At 36.2% G+C, this 16841-nt stretch overlaps 1 protein-coding gene across 1 annotated transcript; it reads left to right on the forward strand.

Moving 5' to 3' along the window:
• Window positions 1-724: 724 nt before the first annotated feature.
• Window positions 725-2487, forward strand: LOC145115640 (ras-related protein Rab7-like). Its single transcript, XM_079051982.1, has 7 exons — window positions 725-936; window positions 1164-1190; window positions 1279-1378; window positions 1505-1651; window positions 1762-1842; window positions 1914-2059; window positions 2270-2487. The coding sequence occupies exons 1-7, from the start codon at window positions 884-886 to the stop codon at window positions 2337-2339; spliced, it is 624 nt and encodes a 207-aa protein (XP_078908108.1). The 5' UTR covers window positions 725-883; the 3' UTR covers window positions 2340-2487.
• Window positions 2488-16841: the final 14354 nt, after the last annotated feature.

A 16841-nucleotide genomic window follows, 5' to 3' on the forward strand; every position in this document is an offset into this window, starting at 1 on the left:
TTTATGAATATATAATAATCCAATAAAAAGAATTAATCCAAAAAAGAATTATTTAAAAGAAATTAATAATCCAATAAAATAATATTTATTAATACATAAATATTATACATTAAAATAATATTTCTTAATATAAAATAATACATTAAAAAAGTAATAATTCAATAAAAAATAAATCTAAAAAAAGTTATTTAAAAAAATTAATAATCCAAGAAAAAAAGAAAGATGCGGGGTTTTGATGCATAATTGTCTTTCCAACCCATTCAGCGAGAAAGATATGATTTTGGGGCTTTCTGGGAAAGACATATCTTACCGGGAAATACCCATTTTTTTGTGCAAATCAAACAATCTTTCCGGTCCATTCAGCCAGAAAGATCTGTTTGGACCTAGAAAGATACGTATCAAACGGGGCCTAAGTGAAGATAGATGGAAAAGAGATTGGGTGGATCAAGACAAATATTAATAGGAGTTATGCTAATTACCCACTAAAATAGAAAATCATACTTTTTAATTTTTTTAGGAATAATAATAATAATAATAATAATAATAATAAAGAAAAAAAAAGTAAAAATCATTTTTTATGTGATTGATATTAGAAGGTAATTAAAGGTTAATTAAGGATTTAAGGAGTATTATTACTTTATTAGATCTCTGAAGTCTGAAGAACCCCATCAGATTAATCATGTATGCCCTAAACTGCAATAACATATTTGTTATCGATGGTTCATGTATTAATTTTCTAATTTCTACAGTTATTTTTGCCGCGTGTTCTTGTTCGTCATCTGCATTTTTACAAACGAAACTGCAGATTCTCTCGTTCTCTCTACGTCCCAACACCATAAACACACACAGATATTGCTGGTCGTGAGGATAGATCAGTGTTAGTATGGCTTCTCGAAGGAGAATGCTTCTCAAGGTCATCATCCTTGGAGACAGCGGGTAAATAATAAAATGCGATCAAATGCAAAACAAATAAAAAACCGAATAAATGATAGGAATCTGAGGTTTCTGTTTGATCATTTTCGAGATTCAAATCATGTTTACTGCAGAAAACTTATGAATGAATCTGTCTGATCTTTGATTGGACTTTGGACATTAATACGAATCTGATAGAAGCTTTCCTCAATATCTGTGCTAATCTACGTTTATTTAATAATCTGTTGTAGGGTTGGGAAGACGTCTCTGATGAACCAGTAAATTCTAATTACTGATCTCCTTATTTTCCAGTATGTTGATGTTTTCTGGACTTTGATTTCGTTTCACATTGAATGATTCGGATAGGTATGTGAATCGTAAGTTTAGCAATCAGTACAAGGCAACCATTGGAGCTGATTTCCTAACAACAGAGGTTCAATTTGAAAATAAGCTCTTCACAATGCAGGTGCGATGAAGCTTCCAATACAATTCCATTTGTTATTACTGTGTGTCTATATAAATTTTTTGTTTGTGTGTTTATGCTACCATTGATTATAGTCTCTGCTTGATAAGTTTTGATTATTTTTTCAAGATATGGGACACTGCTGGACAAGAAAGGTTTCAAAGCCTTGGTGTAGCTTTCTACAGGGGTGCTGATTGTTGTGTTCTTGTATATGATGTAAATGTCATGAAATCATTCGATAGTCTTAACAACTGGCGTGAGGAATTTTTGATTCAGGTGATTATTGATACAATTCAACCATGTTATATATATTTCTGATATTCTGTATCCCATTTTCTTAACCAAATTTCTGAAGAAAAAAAAGATGTGTCTTCATTCTTCTTCAGGCAAGTCCATCTGATCCTGATAACTTTCCCTTTGTTCTATTGGGGAACAAAATAGACATTGATGGGGCCAATGGTCGAGTGGTAGGTTAATGGAATTCTTTTATACCATATGTTTGTGCTTAAGTTTAAAAGGCATGAACTACTGATTGCAGGTTTCTAAGAAGAAAGCAAAAGCATGGTGTGCATCCAAGGGAAACATACCTTACTTTGAGACTTCTGCAAAAGAAGGAATTAATGTGGAAGCTGCTTTCCAGTGTATAGCAACAAATGCTGTTAAGAACGAACCAGAGGAAGAAACGTAAGTTTTACTCATAAGCTAATTTGAGGATATTCCCATATGCTATACACTTTTACTTTTTTAGTCTGCATTTGTTGCACATGAGAAGCTTTCTAGGGTTCAGTTTGATGATTACAAGGAGGGCACTTGTTCCACCTTTTTGAATGAGAAAAAAAAAAAAAAAACTACCATTTCAATTTTTACATGTGAGTAACTTGGTTATGGTTATAGGTATTTTCCTGAGACGATTGATGTTACTGGGGAAGGGCGTCAACATAGGTCTTATGGATGCGAATGTTGAACCACGGAGTTTATGAAGCTTTCATGCTATCCCTTCATTGATATCAATGTTACCCTGAATTTTTGGAATTTTTTTTTTCTTTTTTACAGCTATCATTATTTTATCTGACAAAGATAATAATGTTCCAATCCTTCTGGTAACATATTTAGGCAACGGTACATCTAACTATTATAGTAATAGAAAAGCCTTTTAAAGTGTTTTACAAAGACCTACAGGTCGTAGTTTATTAAATAGCAAACATGATAATATGATCATAATCATGACTTGTATTTTATCATAAGACTAAGAGTCAAATGATCTCCAAAATCCAATCCTCTTGGATCTGTGGAATACATTCAAGTTCATGGCAATTTCACAAACAAAGTTTGAATCAACAGTTATGTTAATCTATTGTTACTCATAATTTTGCACACACCAAAACAAGCAATTTCAAATTTTCAAAATTTTATCAAAACTATTTAAGAATTTTTTTGTGGAAAGCATATGATAAAAAATATCAACATTTATCATAGTCTAATCACAAGAACGAAAAATAAAGACATCTAATCCTATCGATGTGCTCGTCATCCATGATAAGATCTTGTCCTCCTTGCTCTGTATGACTTAGACTTTTATAGATAATACTCTGCAGTCTTAAGTCTATCATACAACTTCACGTAGGATATATCGGAGCTTTGTAAGTGATCAACATAGTAATTAAAAGAGTTGGTCAACGAGTCAAGAATAATGGTGACTCCTAACCCCTGATGTATGGGATATCAAATACCCCCCGTCTAATGTATCCCTCATTTTCCGATAATAAGGTGCTGCTTTCTCTCCGGCTTATAGCTTACATCCTTTTAGAGTCTCAAATTCTAAGGTGTTCTTGCCAAATCAAACCATGAAACATTAATTGAGCAGTTTGAATATATGTCGTAGCCCAACCATATTCCCAAACTTATTGTGAAGCTTAAGATCCATGGTGTTTAGCATGAGGCAATCAATATCCCTTGAGTTTTGCTCATAAATAGCAACTCTATCGTGAATCCATGGCCATCGATTTCTCAATAATATAAAGCTTCTTCGCAAATATGAGTACATCTCCCAAATTATGGATCCATCGCGCATAGTTAGTCTTTGTAAGCTTTTCATCAACAAGGAGACCACGCAATGCAAAAGAGAAACAATAGGTATTGTGTTTGTAGACATCTATAAAAATTAAAGGTTTTATTAGTGATTCGATAATTATCCTTTATAAAATTAATTACTTATGAAATTATTTTTATCAAAAAGGCTAAGATTCATATTTCACTTCCAGTTTTGAATAGGTATATCGTAATCACAAAAGGAAGTTATTTAGGTAAGCAAAACTCTTTACCAACCTACACATTTGGATAATGCACTTTCCCATGTACGCAAGACCACTAGAGTAAGTGTATTTTAAATGGATAATATATGATATATATTTTAAACAATTCTTTGTTTCATTTAGTTGAAATTTTCTTTTGAGAAAATTATTTTAAAACTCTTTAAAATAATTATAAAACACCTTATAAAACTTGATTTTTGTCAAATATCATTGACTTTCTTTTGACAAAGACTATTTTAAAACATCTTTTAAAATTATTTATAAAACCTTTTGTCAAAATTTAATCTTCTTTTGACAAAATTTATTTTAAAACAATTTTGAAATATTTATAGAACACTTTTATAAACTCATGTTGTCAAATATTAGCTGCATGTTAATTAAGTTAACACTTTAACCGATTTGTTATGTTTTCTTTTTTTAATTTTAAAATTAGGTTTTCAAGTCAAATTTTTCAAAGACAAAACATTTAAACTAAAAAAATGGCATACAAGTAAGTATAAGCATTGCTTTAATCCTATGCGTTATTCCATGTGAGCCATCACACAGAAAAAGTAGGTCATTTCGGGGACAACCTACTTAATATGATGCATGGATCTCACTTGATTCGTCATCCACACCTGATGCCCGGGAAGCCTCCAAGATTCTAGTCTTTGTTGTACTTTCTTGGTTGACTATGTTAATCACTTGTTTACAAATTGTAATATAATACTTTTCTTATCTAGTCTAACCTCTATTACAACTACTTTATCGAGTCCATACAATGAATAAAATACTCATACAATAAATTAAAACATTATTTTGATAAGGATTATAACAAAACAAACAAATAGAACAATCCAATTATTGTCTTTCTTTTACACAAATGCCCATTTGGGTACTTATTTATCCAAATAACCTACAACAAATGTGCCAACACCGTAATTTTTCAAACAAATTTTTCGTTTAAAAATCACATTTAATCTCATTAACACAATCTCAGAATTTCCAAAAATGTCGAATTATCAAAATCACATGTTCATAAGTTGATTAAATCACAACCCAGGATCCTCCAAAAGATATCTCCAACTTGTGTGTACAATTAAGTCGGTGTCTTTCCGTGATCCTGAGAAGTACTTGAAACACATAACACATAACACGGTAAGCACGAAACTTAGTGAGTTTCCCAAAATACCACACACATCTCATTAGCCTCTCATGGCTATACTCGAATAAGACCCTCCGGTCAATGTGTCTCAGTGGAACCCTCCGATCCCACAACTCGGGTGGACCCTCCAGTCCTAACTCAGTAAGCTCAGAATAATACACATCATAAATCACAAAGACATAATACAGGATATCACAATACTCAATATAAGCACATAAGACCCTCTGGTCACACATAAATTACCACTCTAGGTAAGTATAGTGAGAAGACTCACCTTGTAAGCAAGCAAATGAATCTCGTACGCGGATCACCAATCTAGCCTCCGCCTAACACATATGATAATTATCTCTAATTAACACTCCATTCACGATTCTAAATAAACCCAAGGCTATTCTCTATCTCTCTAACTCTTAGAATGGGTAAAAGACCATTCTACCCCTCCATGGTCTCCGTAATCCCTGTCTTGCCCAAACCCTAAGGTCAACTAAAGTCAACACTTCGAGTCAACAGTCCATGTTGACCCGACTCGTCGAGTGCACCTATGTGACTCGTCGAGTCCCCTTGTTCCTTCAGAAAAGTCGCAAAAATCAAACCTAACTCGTCGAGTTGTCTCATCAATTCGTCGAGTTACTCATGTCCAGACTCATCGGGGAAAACCCTAGCCGACTCGTTGAGTCAGCTCATCGACTCGGCGAGTCCATTCAGTCTATATTCTCATTCAGATGTTTAAAGGCAGATCTACGACTCCAAACTCTAGATCAAGCATCCTAAGGCTCGAATGTCACGTAAAGCTGCGAGCTTTTACGTTCATGCATGGCATAATAGGCTCATAACGCCAATACAAACTCCAACAAGGTTTAAATGCACAAAATCTTGTCTCTAGCTCAATAAAGCTCGGATCTTTGGGCTCTCAAGTCCTCCTAGAGTCCAGATTTGAGGTTTCAACCTCATGATATGCTCAAATAACTCATTATCAAAAGATGGATGGGAGAAAACCCTAAAAACCTCCATAAACTAAGATCTCACAAAGGAAAAGTCAAGATAGAAGCTTTTTACCTTTGCACTGAAGCTAATCACTGCAGAACTCTGGATCTACAGCCCCTCCTTGATCAAACACGTTAAGCTCTCCAAATTTCCTTCCAAAGATGCACAAAACCACTCAATTTAATCTCTCTCTCTCTCTCACACACACACACACACACAAATCAATCTGATCGATTAGGGTTTCACACAGGGGAGTTGGGTGGTTGGTGAGGCGGAAATGAGGGCTTAAGGCCCTTTAAATAGGACACAAACCCGAAGATTTAGGGTTTCCTCACACAGCGCCAACTCAGCGAGTCGGCTCTCTGACTCGTTGAGTTGGTCATTAAACCCACGTGGCCAATCCGACTCTACTCGACGAGTCGGGCATACAACTCGTCGAGTCACTCAATCAACCCCAAAAATAAATATATAAATATTATACCTGGAAGTCGGGATGTTACACATAAAGGTATAAGAAGCAAGCACGTAGTGTCTCAGTATAACACTCCATCATTCTCCTATAATATCAAATATCATCAATCTCAAAGAAGCATCAAATTAAACATCTGAATGCTTTAAGGTCATCTGCCCTCAAATTATGGAAAGTCGACATTGTATCTCCAAACTTGCAAATAAAGCCTCTTTGGGTAACAATAAACCCAAAGCTTTCATCTTCTTCTTAATCCTCCATAAGGAACTTATATTGTTATGATTGATAAAACAAGTATACAAGCGGTGGAACACAAACAATAGGAGGGAGCGAAACAATATCATACCTAAAAAATATTCAAATAGGGTAACTATAAACAATAAATTTATCTTATTAAATTAATATTTCAATTATATATATATATATATATATATATATATATATATATATATAGAGAGAGAGAGAGAGAGAGAGAGACTTAGTTTTATATATAAACTCTATATATTGTATGAATATATGGCTAATTGTGGACCGATCAAATGATAAGGGCATTACAGTAATCTTTATTGACTAATTAATTAAATAATATAAATCTAAATTAGTTTATTATTTAAACTTCAAAAATAAGATCCTATATTTATTGAATAAACTAGTTTATAACCAGTGGGAACCACGGTTACAAAATTAATTAAACTTTCATAGTAAAAACTCAAAATTAGTAATCAATTATTTTAAATAAATTATTAATTAAGAGATATTTTTTAGTTATATAAAATTATAATTGTTGATTTAAATAAATACGTGACTGTTAACTTATCTCTTTGGGAATACGCCAAATATAACGAGACGACTATCCAACGATCGGCCTAGCTAACGATCGTTACCTGGTGTAAGTGTTAGGCCCCGTCATCCTAACACCAAGGCCCATAACAGGCCAAAATGGCACCAAATTGCTCCCCAGAACGACAAGTGTAGCGTTCAGAGCGTCACTTCTCAGTAACTCTGCACCAATAACAGATAACTACTAGTGGTGCATGACCTACCAATAGTGCGCCTCCACGTCCTAACAGTCCAAATAATATAGAAGGTGTTGTCGGGGACATGCTCCTCGGACGACAGGTATAAAAGGACCTTTATTCTCCATAAGAAGGGATCGCTCTCTCTCTCTCTCTCTCTCTATATATATATATATATATATATATATATATATATATATATATATATATATATATATATATATATATATATATATAATACAAAACCCTAATTCTCCCATACACTTACTGACTAGACCGTCAAAGTCTCGCTTCGGGACCCCTTCCGGACAACGACTAATGTCGGCTCTTTCTTTGTTGTGATTCTCAGGCTTAACCAGACGAAGCAACCCACATTTGGTGTTAAGACAAGGAGACATATCACAGCATTTGGCGCCATCCGGGCGTGTACTCAGAGCTACACAACCTTCAAACAACCCTAGACGGCGGAAATGACGAAAAAATGACCTGTGGCATCCGACGGGGGAGAAATAAGCCCACTCAGATCAATTTCGTCACTCGATGGCATACAACCATATGCCTCAGTCGAACAAGCCTCTACCCACATGCCAGCAACACAGATGCCAGGTCCTACAAGGGGAACCGCAGCGGCACCAATCGCAGCGGCACCAATCGCAGCCCTATGGTGACCACCATCCGCCGTAGCAGAGCAGTCAGTTATAATCGCGACTGCATCAATCTCAGCCGATAGTGACTCAAAAGTCATAGCCACCGACACAACAGGCTCAGCTGTCGACTCAGTAGTCGCAACCGGCGGTTTCTCAGCCGCAGAAGCAACCGCAACAGGCGGACCATCCCTCGAATGGAAAACCCGACGAGGAGCACCCGTTTTGCCTTTTGCCAGGAACTCTTGCAGTATGAGATCCCACATTCGGCAATGATACCAAATATCTCCAAGTACGATGGAACAAATGACCCCGACAAGCAAATTGACACCTATGAGTGGATGATGACTTCACTAAGGATGGAAAATCATTTCATGTGTATATATTTTCCTGTTACGTTATCTAGTAACACCGGAAAATGGTTCAAGGCGCTGTGACCGGGCAGCATCATGACTTTCGAACAACTGAGATACCTTTTTCTTAACAATTTCATGCAACTATGGAAGGGGAAAGGAGATGCAAACTCCATAATGGCATGCAGGCAAAAAGAAGGAGAATCGATATGAGCATACTACGATAGATTCACAATGGAAACACTCAACGTTTCGGGTCATGAAGTGTTCCTTTAGACCGGCGCCTTTACCCAAGGTCTACTCCCCGTTCCTTTGTCAAAAAAGATGCAGGGGACGGTACCTCATTCGAGAGACGAGCTCAAATGCAGAGTAGAAAATACCTCCGACAAATCGAAGGCGATGAACGGAAGGAAGCAATCTGAAATTTGTCGCAAACGTGTATATCAAGTAAGAGGAAGCAAACTCCCACGCAAACTCCAATCACCGAGACCACCATGATAGAAGCTTAAGGCTTAAAACAGATGACGTTGAAAAAGTCCAGAAAGTACCCCGCACTCAGGAAAAGTGCTTCGCTCTTTGGCTTAATCCAAAGGGTAAAATGAATTAATCTGTTAAGTCGATTCTCCATCTTCTAGATCCAAGTTCTAATGAGGTCTAAATGATCAAAGCTTCTAGTTTTATCCATTAAGACCAACCAAAGCTCACAAGTTTTAGATTACCAAGTCCAAAATGACATAAATCATTCACAAAAAATGCATGGCTCCAAGAACAAGATCAAGATACCAACTTTCCAACTAGAAAAGTTCTAACTAACAATCGTTAGTACTTAGAAGGAGTTGGAGTCATCTAAACTCCAAACTCACCACCAAAATGGGACCAAAAGCATAAAAATGGACCATAAGATAGATCTAACAAACTAGAAGTAAAGGTTGAAGCCTTTTACTCAGAATGGTCAAGAAATGAAGTCACTTTGCTAAATCTACATTTGAGCTCTTCATCGAAACACTTTGCAAACACCTTAATCTTTAAGCTCCACACCAAAACATGAGAAATAAGCCTTCAATGAAGAACACAAGATCAAAATGAGGGAGAGAGGGTTAGGGTTTCTCTAGAATTCGTTCAAGGCTAAAGGAGGTTGAGAAATGACAACCCTAACGGTTAATGGCACTTAAATACTCCCAAAAACCCTAAAAACACACAGCTCATTGGGCCGAAAGCGCCCCTCGCTTCTTCAGATAGATTCTCGATTTTCCGGTTTTCAGCTTCAGCTTCAACCCATCATAACTTCTTCATTGCAACTCCGATTTCGGTGATCTTTATATGCACATGGAGATTGATGAGCCCCATAATTTTATCCCTTTGAGTTAAATCATACATATCTTAATTGATTAATAGATGCATAAGTCCAAAATGATAAACTTCCTGAAATTGAATGTTACATAGGAAGTGGGGGAATCAAGTATCAACATCTGATCGATGGAAGGATGGAGTAAAGGCACCACTCTTACCCAGCTAAAGTAGAAAATGTTTTTCTAAATGTTTACGTAAATAATATATATTCACATATTAACTATATAATTTAACTAAAATTTTGGCCCTATTTTTTTTGGGACCATGTGCAGTTGTACACCCTGCACCCCCGCGGGTCGGGCCTGGTCGCCTAAGTGTGCACGCACCAGTATAAGTATAAGTCACAGGGGTGGCGGTGAGTGTGACAAGGTGACGACGAGGGTGAGACATGGTTGGTGAGTGAGACAAGGTGACGAAGAGGGTGAGACATAGCTGGTTCATTCAATTCCAATTTTGATTTGTAGATATTAGAATCGAATTAAAGCATTTTAGGTTCTAGTTCTTAATTTTTTGAAATCGCTATCTATTAGGTACCATTCAGTTTTGGTTTCCATATAGAGCACCTGGTCCCAGATGATATCTGAAACCAAGATCGGTAGGTACATGTTATTTTTCTAAATAAAATATATTTTTATTTATATATTACTTTATAGCAGCTGAACAACTTTTTTTGGAAAATTAAAGCTAAGAAATACAAATGACATACACAGGAGAGAGAGAGAGAGAGAGAGAGAGAGAGAGAGAGAGAGAGATAGAGGGAGAGAGCGAGAGGGGGGGAGAGACAGAAACGAAAAAAGGGGGTAATGGTTGTTGAATTTGGAAGCGAAATCTTCTGCTTAAGCATCAAATCCTATATCCTTTCTAGAATTTCTCTTCGAACTCACAATATATGCATCTGATTCCCCGCAAAATTAGCTTTATATTGTCATGATTGTCAACATCTATTTCTCTTTTACACCGTTCGAATGAGACTATACGGTTTGTTGTTATTGTTGTATGTAGTTAGCCATTCTTGTGTTATGTAACAAGTACTCGTGTGGTAGTTGCTTATGAGAATACAACTAAACCCAAATTAAATGCATGAGATAAAACCAAGTAGCACACAACATAATAACTTTTCCATCAGCTACTAGCTTGCATTTATAATGATTATACACATCTATGTGTTTTGTTCTTGCATGGAATGCTGGTTTTTGTCATTGCAATAATGGATCTGTTGTCACAATATATAATTGTAGTTTCCTTTTACTCAAGATGAAAGGCAAAAACTCCTTCATCAACACAATAAGACAGCGACTTTTCAATCTATGGGATCAAGATCTCATGTTTCTTTGCACTATTCCAAGGGTAGGGTTGCACTCTGGCGACTAGTATTGTTTCTATGATGTAAGACGATATTTTTTTCATTCTTTGTATCTTCCATAGTTTCTTTTTTACTTTGTGAATATCTTTTCCTTTAGCTCTTTGATCTTTTGATGTTTTCTTTTCTATTTTTTAGCAACATCTTTCCTCCTATTTTATCTTATTGATTGTAATTGATCTTCAAACCACAATATTGTTGTTTACTTCTATTATTTTCTCACTTTTATGATATATATATAGTAAATGTTTAAATAAAATTATGAAGAGTATCTAAAATATAAATAAACATTGACATGTATAAATAAATATAATTTAAATGTTAGTATGCACAAATAAAAGTTAGTAGCATAATATAAATGTTAGTATGCATAAATAAAAGTTAGTTGCATAATGTAAATGTTAGTTTGCATAAATAAAAATTAGTTGCATAATGTAAATGTTAGTATAAAAATTAGAATACATAAAGAAATGTTAGTATAAGAAATAAAAATTGTTAGTAGTCCATAATGTATAAGTTTCATTAATTCATTAGTATTATTATTTTAATATGATTGAGGTTTTTATAATTAATAGTGTTTTTACTAAGTAATACATACATTGATTAAGATAGATGTGATTTTCCACTTCTTTAATAACCTTGATTAGAGCTTTTGTGCTGATAACGTGTTATGAATTAAGCGTAATTAATGTAACTATAAATCAAACCAAACTAGTAAACTTTGATAAGAACTTTAATTGAGAAGAAAGAATATTTAGAGAGAATATGAAAGTTATATCTCTTATAACTTTTGGTGTGTTTCATTCTTTACAATGGAGGGGTATTTATGCTACAAATTTTACTAACATATAATTGTAACTAGTTAGAAATGTTGACAAATTTACCATGCACCAATTATTATGTCATCCACCAATTATTTACAACACCACCAATTATTTACAACACTCCCCCTTGGATGACATCATTTTAGCATTCAACTTTGACGTACTGCCTCATTAAAAACCTTGCTAAAGAAAACCCAGTGGGAAAAAAACTTTAGCGAAGGGAAAAAGAGTGCAGTGTATAGTTGACTCCCCCTTATTTAGACATCCGTCACATTATATTCTATGCACATGTCGCATTCCGATGCCATGGACATGTTTCCTGAAGATTGCAGTAGGAAGTGCCTTCGTAAAAAGGTCTGCTGCATTGTTATTGGATTGAACATATTTGATTTCAACTTGATGGTTCTTTATAAGCTCTTGAGTGTACTCAAAAAACTTTGGAGGTATATGTTTTGTCATGTCGCTCTTGATATATCCCTCTTTCATTTGAGTGACACATGCTGAGTTATCTTCATAAATTAAAGTTGGACATATATCCTTTTCAAGTCCACATGAAGTTAAAACTAGTTGTGTCATCGATCTTAACCATGTACATTCTCTACTAGCTTCATTTAGTGCAATTTCTTCAGCATGATTTGAGGATGTGGCAACAAGTGTTTGCTTTTGAGAACGCCGGGAAATTACAGTACCTCCATTCATGAATACATATCCAGTTTGAGATCTAGCTTTATGAGGATCAGACAAATAACCTGCATCTGCATAACCAATCAAGCCTTGTTTTGAATTGTTAGGGTAAAATAACCCTAAATCACTAGTTCCTCGAAGGTATCAAAAAATATGTTTGATTCCATTCCAATGTCTTTTTGTTGGGGCTGAACTAAATCTTGCTAGCAAGTTTACAGCGAAAGAAATGGCAGATCTAGTACAATTGGTAAGATACATAAGAGCTCCAATTGCATTTAGATATGGTACTTTTGAACCAAGGACTTCTTCATTTTCTTCGCATGGATGAAATGGATCCTTGTCAATATTTAATGATCTAACAACTGTGACATCCCCATTTTCACGGCCAGAAAAGACCGATTTTGTTTATGCTTTATAAAAATCAGAGTATTTCTTTTAATAAAAATCTTGCGGAATTTGTTCCCAGAAAAACATGATAAATACGTTATCAAAGCATTTCCGAAGAAATGTATTTTTATTCATTTTAAAACATTTGGGATGTCATCGTTAATACAGAAACATAAGCATAAACAGAACTTACATTCATTTACACTAGTGATCTACATCTCTTTTAAATCTCTTAGTGTAATGTAACTTCATATCGACACCTGTGATACAAATAAACTGAGTGGGTCAGGTTGGGAAACCTGGTGAGTACATAGGGTTTTCAACCCACAATAATATAATTATTATGTTTAAACATCAAACAATCAACCCAATTACCCATCCCCATTATCTTCTTTACTCTTAAGGATCTACCCTAAGAATCAATTATTCCTCGTTCATTCATTCCTAAGGATCATCCTAAGGAATCGGCACGAAGTCCATCGTTGTCAATGACACAGCTGTCAAGCACAGCTGCTAGTTCTATCACTTAGGCACAGCTGCCAGAATTGTGACATTCTATGTGAGGCGCTGCTACCAGTATTGTCCTTCGAGCACAACTGCTAGGGTTATCTCGTTTATTGACAGTATCGTTTTCGAGAGTCCACTCGCAATACATGTCAATGGGTTTTTAGAGTACACCGGTGAACACATCGTTCACAACACCTACAGGTTGCGAGCCTGTCAGTGTTCCACTGGACTGTCTAGAATAGTCTGTGGTTGTCATCCATACTCTGCTAGATGATGGGGCCATCATTTGGGAAAGGCTTCTCACATCGTCCACCTCTCACACTCACCTCGTGGTCTATAACACCTCTCAACTCATCATCCAACTCATATTCCATCTATTACATCTACCCATGTTTTACCCAACATATTCTCGTAGATATATATATATATATATATATATATATATATATATATATATACAGTTTAAATCATTTAAAACATGTATAAAATCGTTCATCCAGCATAGATAGCAAGTATACAGATAATATGCACACATAGCACGTAATTTATTTAAAATACTTCATATCTATGTGTAAGATGAAAGTAACTATGCACTCACCTAAAAAGGTGGTGATTCCGAACTCAGACAGCGCTTCGCTTCTTAAAAATAATTTCCTTCGACGAAACCTAGTATTATTACCACTAGAGTTTAGTATATTATTCGCCGAGACTAATTAATAGTCTAGCTATTATTACTATTATATAAGCGTTAAAAAAAATACTTATATAACCCATAATAATAGCCCAAGTACTTATTATAAGTTCCTAATAACGTTACTATAATTAAATAAAAGCTATATTAAAAATAGCGTAGGTGTAGCTCACTTACAGCGGGTTTTATAGAAAACCGGGATTTGCTTGGAGCAGCGTTCCCGAGCCGAAAAGCTCTTCTTCTCGGAGCCGTCGAGCACTCCGGGGCTTCCGCCTCGTGCTAGGGAGGTTCCCTAGGCTTTTCGGGGGGGGGGGGGGGGGTTTCGGGGCTAGAGAGAGAGTAAAGAGAAGAAAGAATGGGAAAGGTGTGAAGAAAATGAGGGTGGGAGAGGTTCTATTTATAGGGTGAAAAATGGCTGAACTTGGTGCCACATGTCACCATCTAGTGGTAAGACTTGGGGAGAAAGCAATGGCCAAGATTGTGCCACATCACCCATTTTCGCACAGCACACTTCTGACTTCTAAAATCCGTAACTTTCACATACGACCTCCGTTTTTTACGTTATTTATATCCACGCGTAGGTAAAAATAAGATCTACAACTTTCATTTTGACTCTGTCGGCTAATTCTCGACCGATCTTAAATTTAACAGTACGAGGAGATTATACTGTTAAATGTCCGCGTAAAATTCATAACTTCTACATACAGACTCTGTTTTCGTCTATCTTTTTACCATTGAGTTCCTATTAATGTGATCTTCAATTCTAATTTAGGTCGCGTAGGCCAAAAACCGCTCGATCTAAAATTCGAGTTTCGGGCTGTGCACTGTTAAGCCAAAACTTTGAAAAATCATAACTTCCTCATACGAAGTCAGATTTGGGCGTTCTTTTTATGGACGCTCTCGGTTTAACGTTTTCTACGACTTTCATTTAGATCGCTAAGGCTAAAAGTCGCTCTATCGTAAATTCACTATTTACGTCTCCCGATGTCGTGTCGGTTCTGCCGTAAAACTTCGACGGGTCATAACTTCTTCGTTATAACTCGGATTTCGACGTTCTTTATATGTACGGAAACCTTGAGACATATTCTACAACTTGGTTAAGATTATTTATTCTAAATAATCTTTTGTCGAAAAGTCGTTTTCGACCCCTATTATCTCTAAATTGACTAGCCCGGGTCTACGGGCGTTACAATTATCTCCCCCTTAGGATGATTACGTCTCGGAATCATCAACGAAACAGGGCTCACATGATGACTCCATACGTTATCTCTTCATCCTAAGTCATAACTTTGATGTTTCTTCGAACGAGTATCTAACTCTTAGACTCCTTGACTACAGGCGGTGCTCGATTTTGCATCCGCTCTCTATCTCATGTTAGACTTCCAATCATGATCTTCATGTCACGATCTCGATCTTTATTGGAGACTCCTTATTTAACAAACTTGAGATAAGTTTCTTCCTTCGATTATCATAATAGACCGATAGGTCATGTTCTAATGACCTCTCATCGTATGTTGCAATGCTTAGACTCAGGTCTTTTAGAGTCAAATTCCGAAACAGACTATACCTTCCTTCATGTTCTTATCACATCTTAAAAGGTAGAATTTCTAGCTACAAGCAACTGTCGTCATACCTGTACTGATCGCTTTGATTATCTTTCATTTCAATCTTCCAACTTAAGTCAGATGCTACATCGAACTTGGTTCTCTGAACCTCGTAACATACTCATCATAGTCAGACTCGATTCGATATGAACACTAGGGTCGGAATAACAATCATCTTCTTAGTCATTACCGAAACAATGGTAATGACATACATGAACAAAACGGAATCAACTACTAGCTTTTCGGTAACCTTGTGACTTTCCCTGATCCAAGCGTGAGTCCTGTGCTTCCGGTAGTATATGCATCTACTACCTTTCACACCTACTCATACTCGTCCCAAGTATTGTCTCGCAGTCCCCAAGTCACCATACAAGAAAATCACATAACAGTTTAACACACCAGATAACAAAACGAAGGCTTTATTATTTCTTGAAATTATTACATAGGTGTTCGAGTTCACCCTATACTATGCCTCTAACAGGTTACATTATACGATACTATCCCTTGGTTACTTCATAACTCGATCTTTGGATATTAAGCCTTCACTCCTGAATCCTTGCATTGTTATCTGCTTCGTCAAGGATCATTGGAAATGCTCTCGCCTTTGGCTTTGGCGGCACATTTGGCTTTGTAGCCCCTTCTCTCTTTGGGCAGTCTTGCTTGAAGTGACCTTCCTCGTCACATGCGTAACATACCCTTTTGTTGAATGTACACTCGTTGGTGTAATGCCCATGCTTTCCACACTTGAAACAAGTCACCTTTTCACTGCATGTTCCAGAGTGTTTCTTTTTGCACTTCTCGCACCATCTTGCTTCACTTCCTCTTCCTCCTCCAGACTTCAGGAATTTGGTCTCCTTGTTGGACCTTGAAGATCCTTCAAACTTCCTCTTCTCGCCAACTTCAGCTTTCTCCAGACCCTTTTCCCTAATCTGAGTCTCAACATTCCTGGCTGCCCAGATGGCGGCTTTCAAAGTGGTTGCTTGCTTGACCATTGGACCAAAGTCCGCTGGTAATCCATGGGCAAACTTGTTGACCTTGGAGAGTTCAGTTGGAACTAGGTAAGGAACAAGCTTCATCTTCTCCGTAAAACTTGCAGCATACTCAGTGACACTCATCCTTCCCTTCTTCAGATTTTGA

Source organism: Lactuca virosa, chromosome 5 (assembly GCF_052849685.1).
Source record: "Lactuca virosa cultivar CGN04683 chromosome 5, Lactuca_virosa_CGN04683_v6, whole genome shotgun sequence".
NCBI classification, from domain to species: domain Eukaryota; kingdom Viridiplantae; phylum Streptophyta; class Magnoliopsida; order Asterales; family Asteraceae; genus Lactuca; species Lactuca virosa.

Bases quoted from the DNA above. Each gene is read 5' to 3' on its own strand.
- LOC145115640 (XM_079051982.1), top strand. From the start codon at position 884: ATGGCTTCTCGAAGGAGAATGCTTCTCAAGGTCATCATCCTTGGAGAC. The intron at 937-1,163 runs GTAAATAATAAA...AATCTGTTGTAG, and splicing joins ATCATCCTTGGAGACAGCGG to GGTTGGGAAGACGTCTCTGA. The intron at 1,191-1,278 runs GTAAATTCTAAT...TGATTCGGATAG, and splicing joins AAGACGTCTCTGATGAACCA to GTATGTGAATCGTAAGTTTA.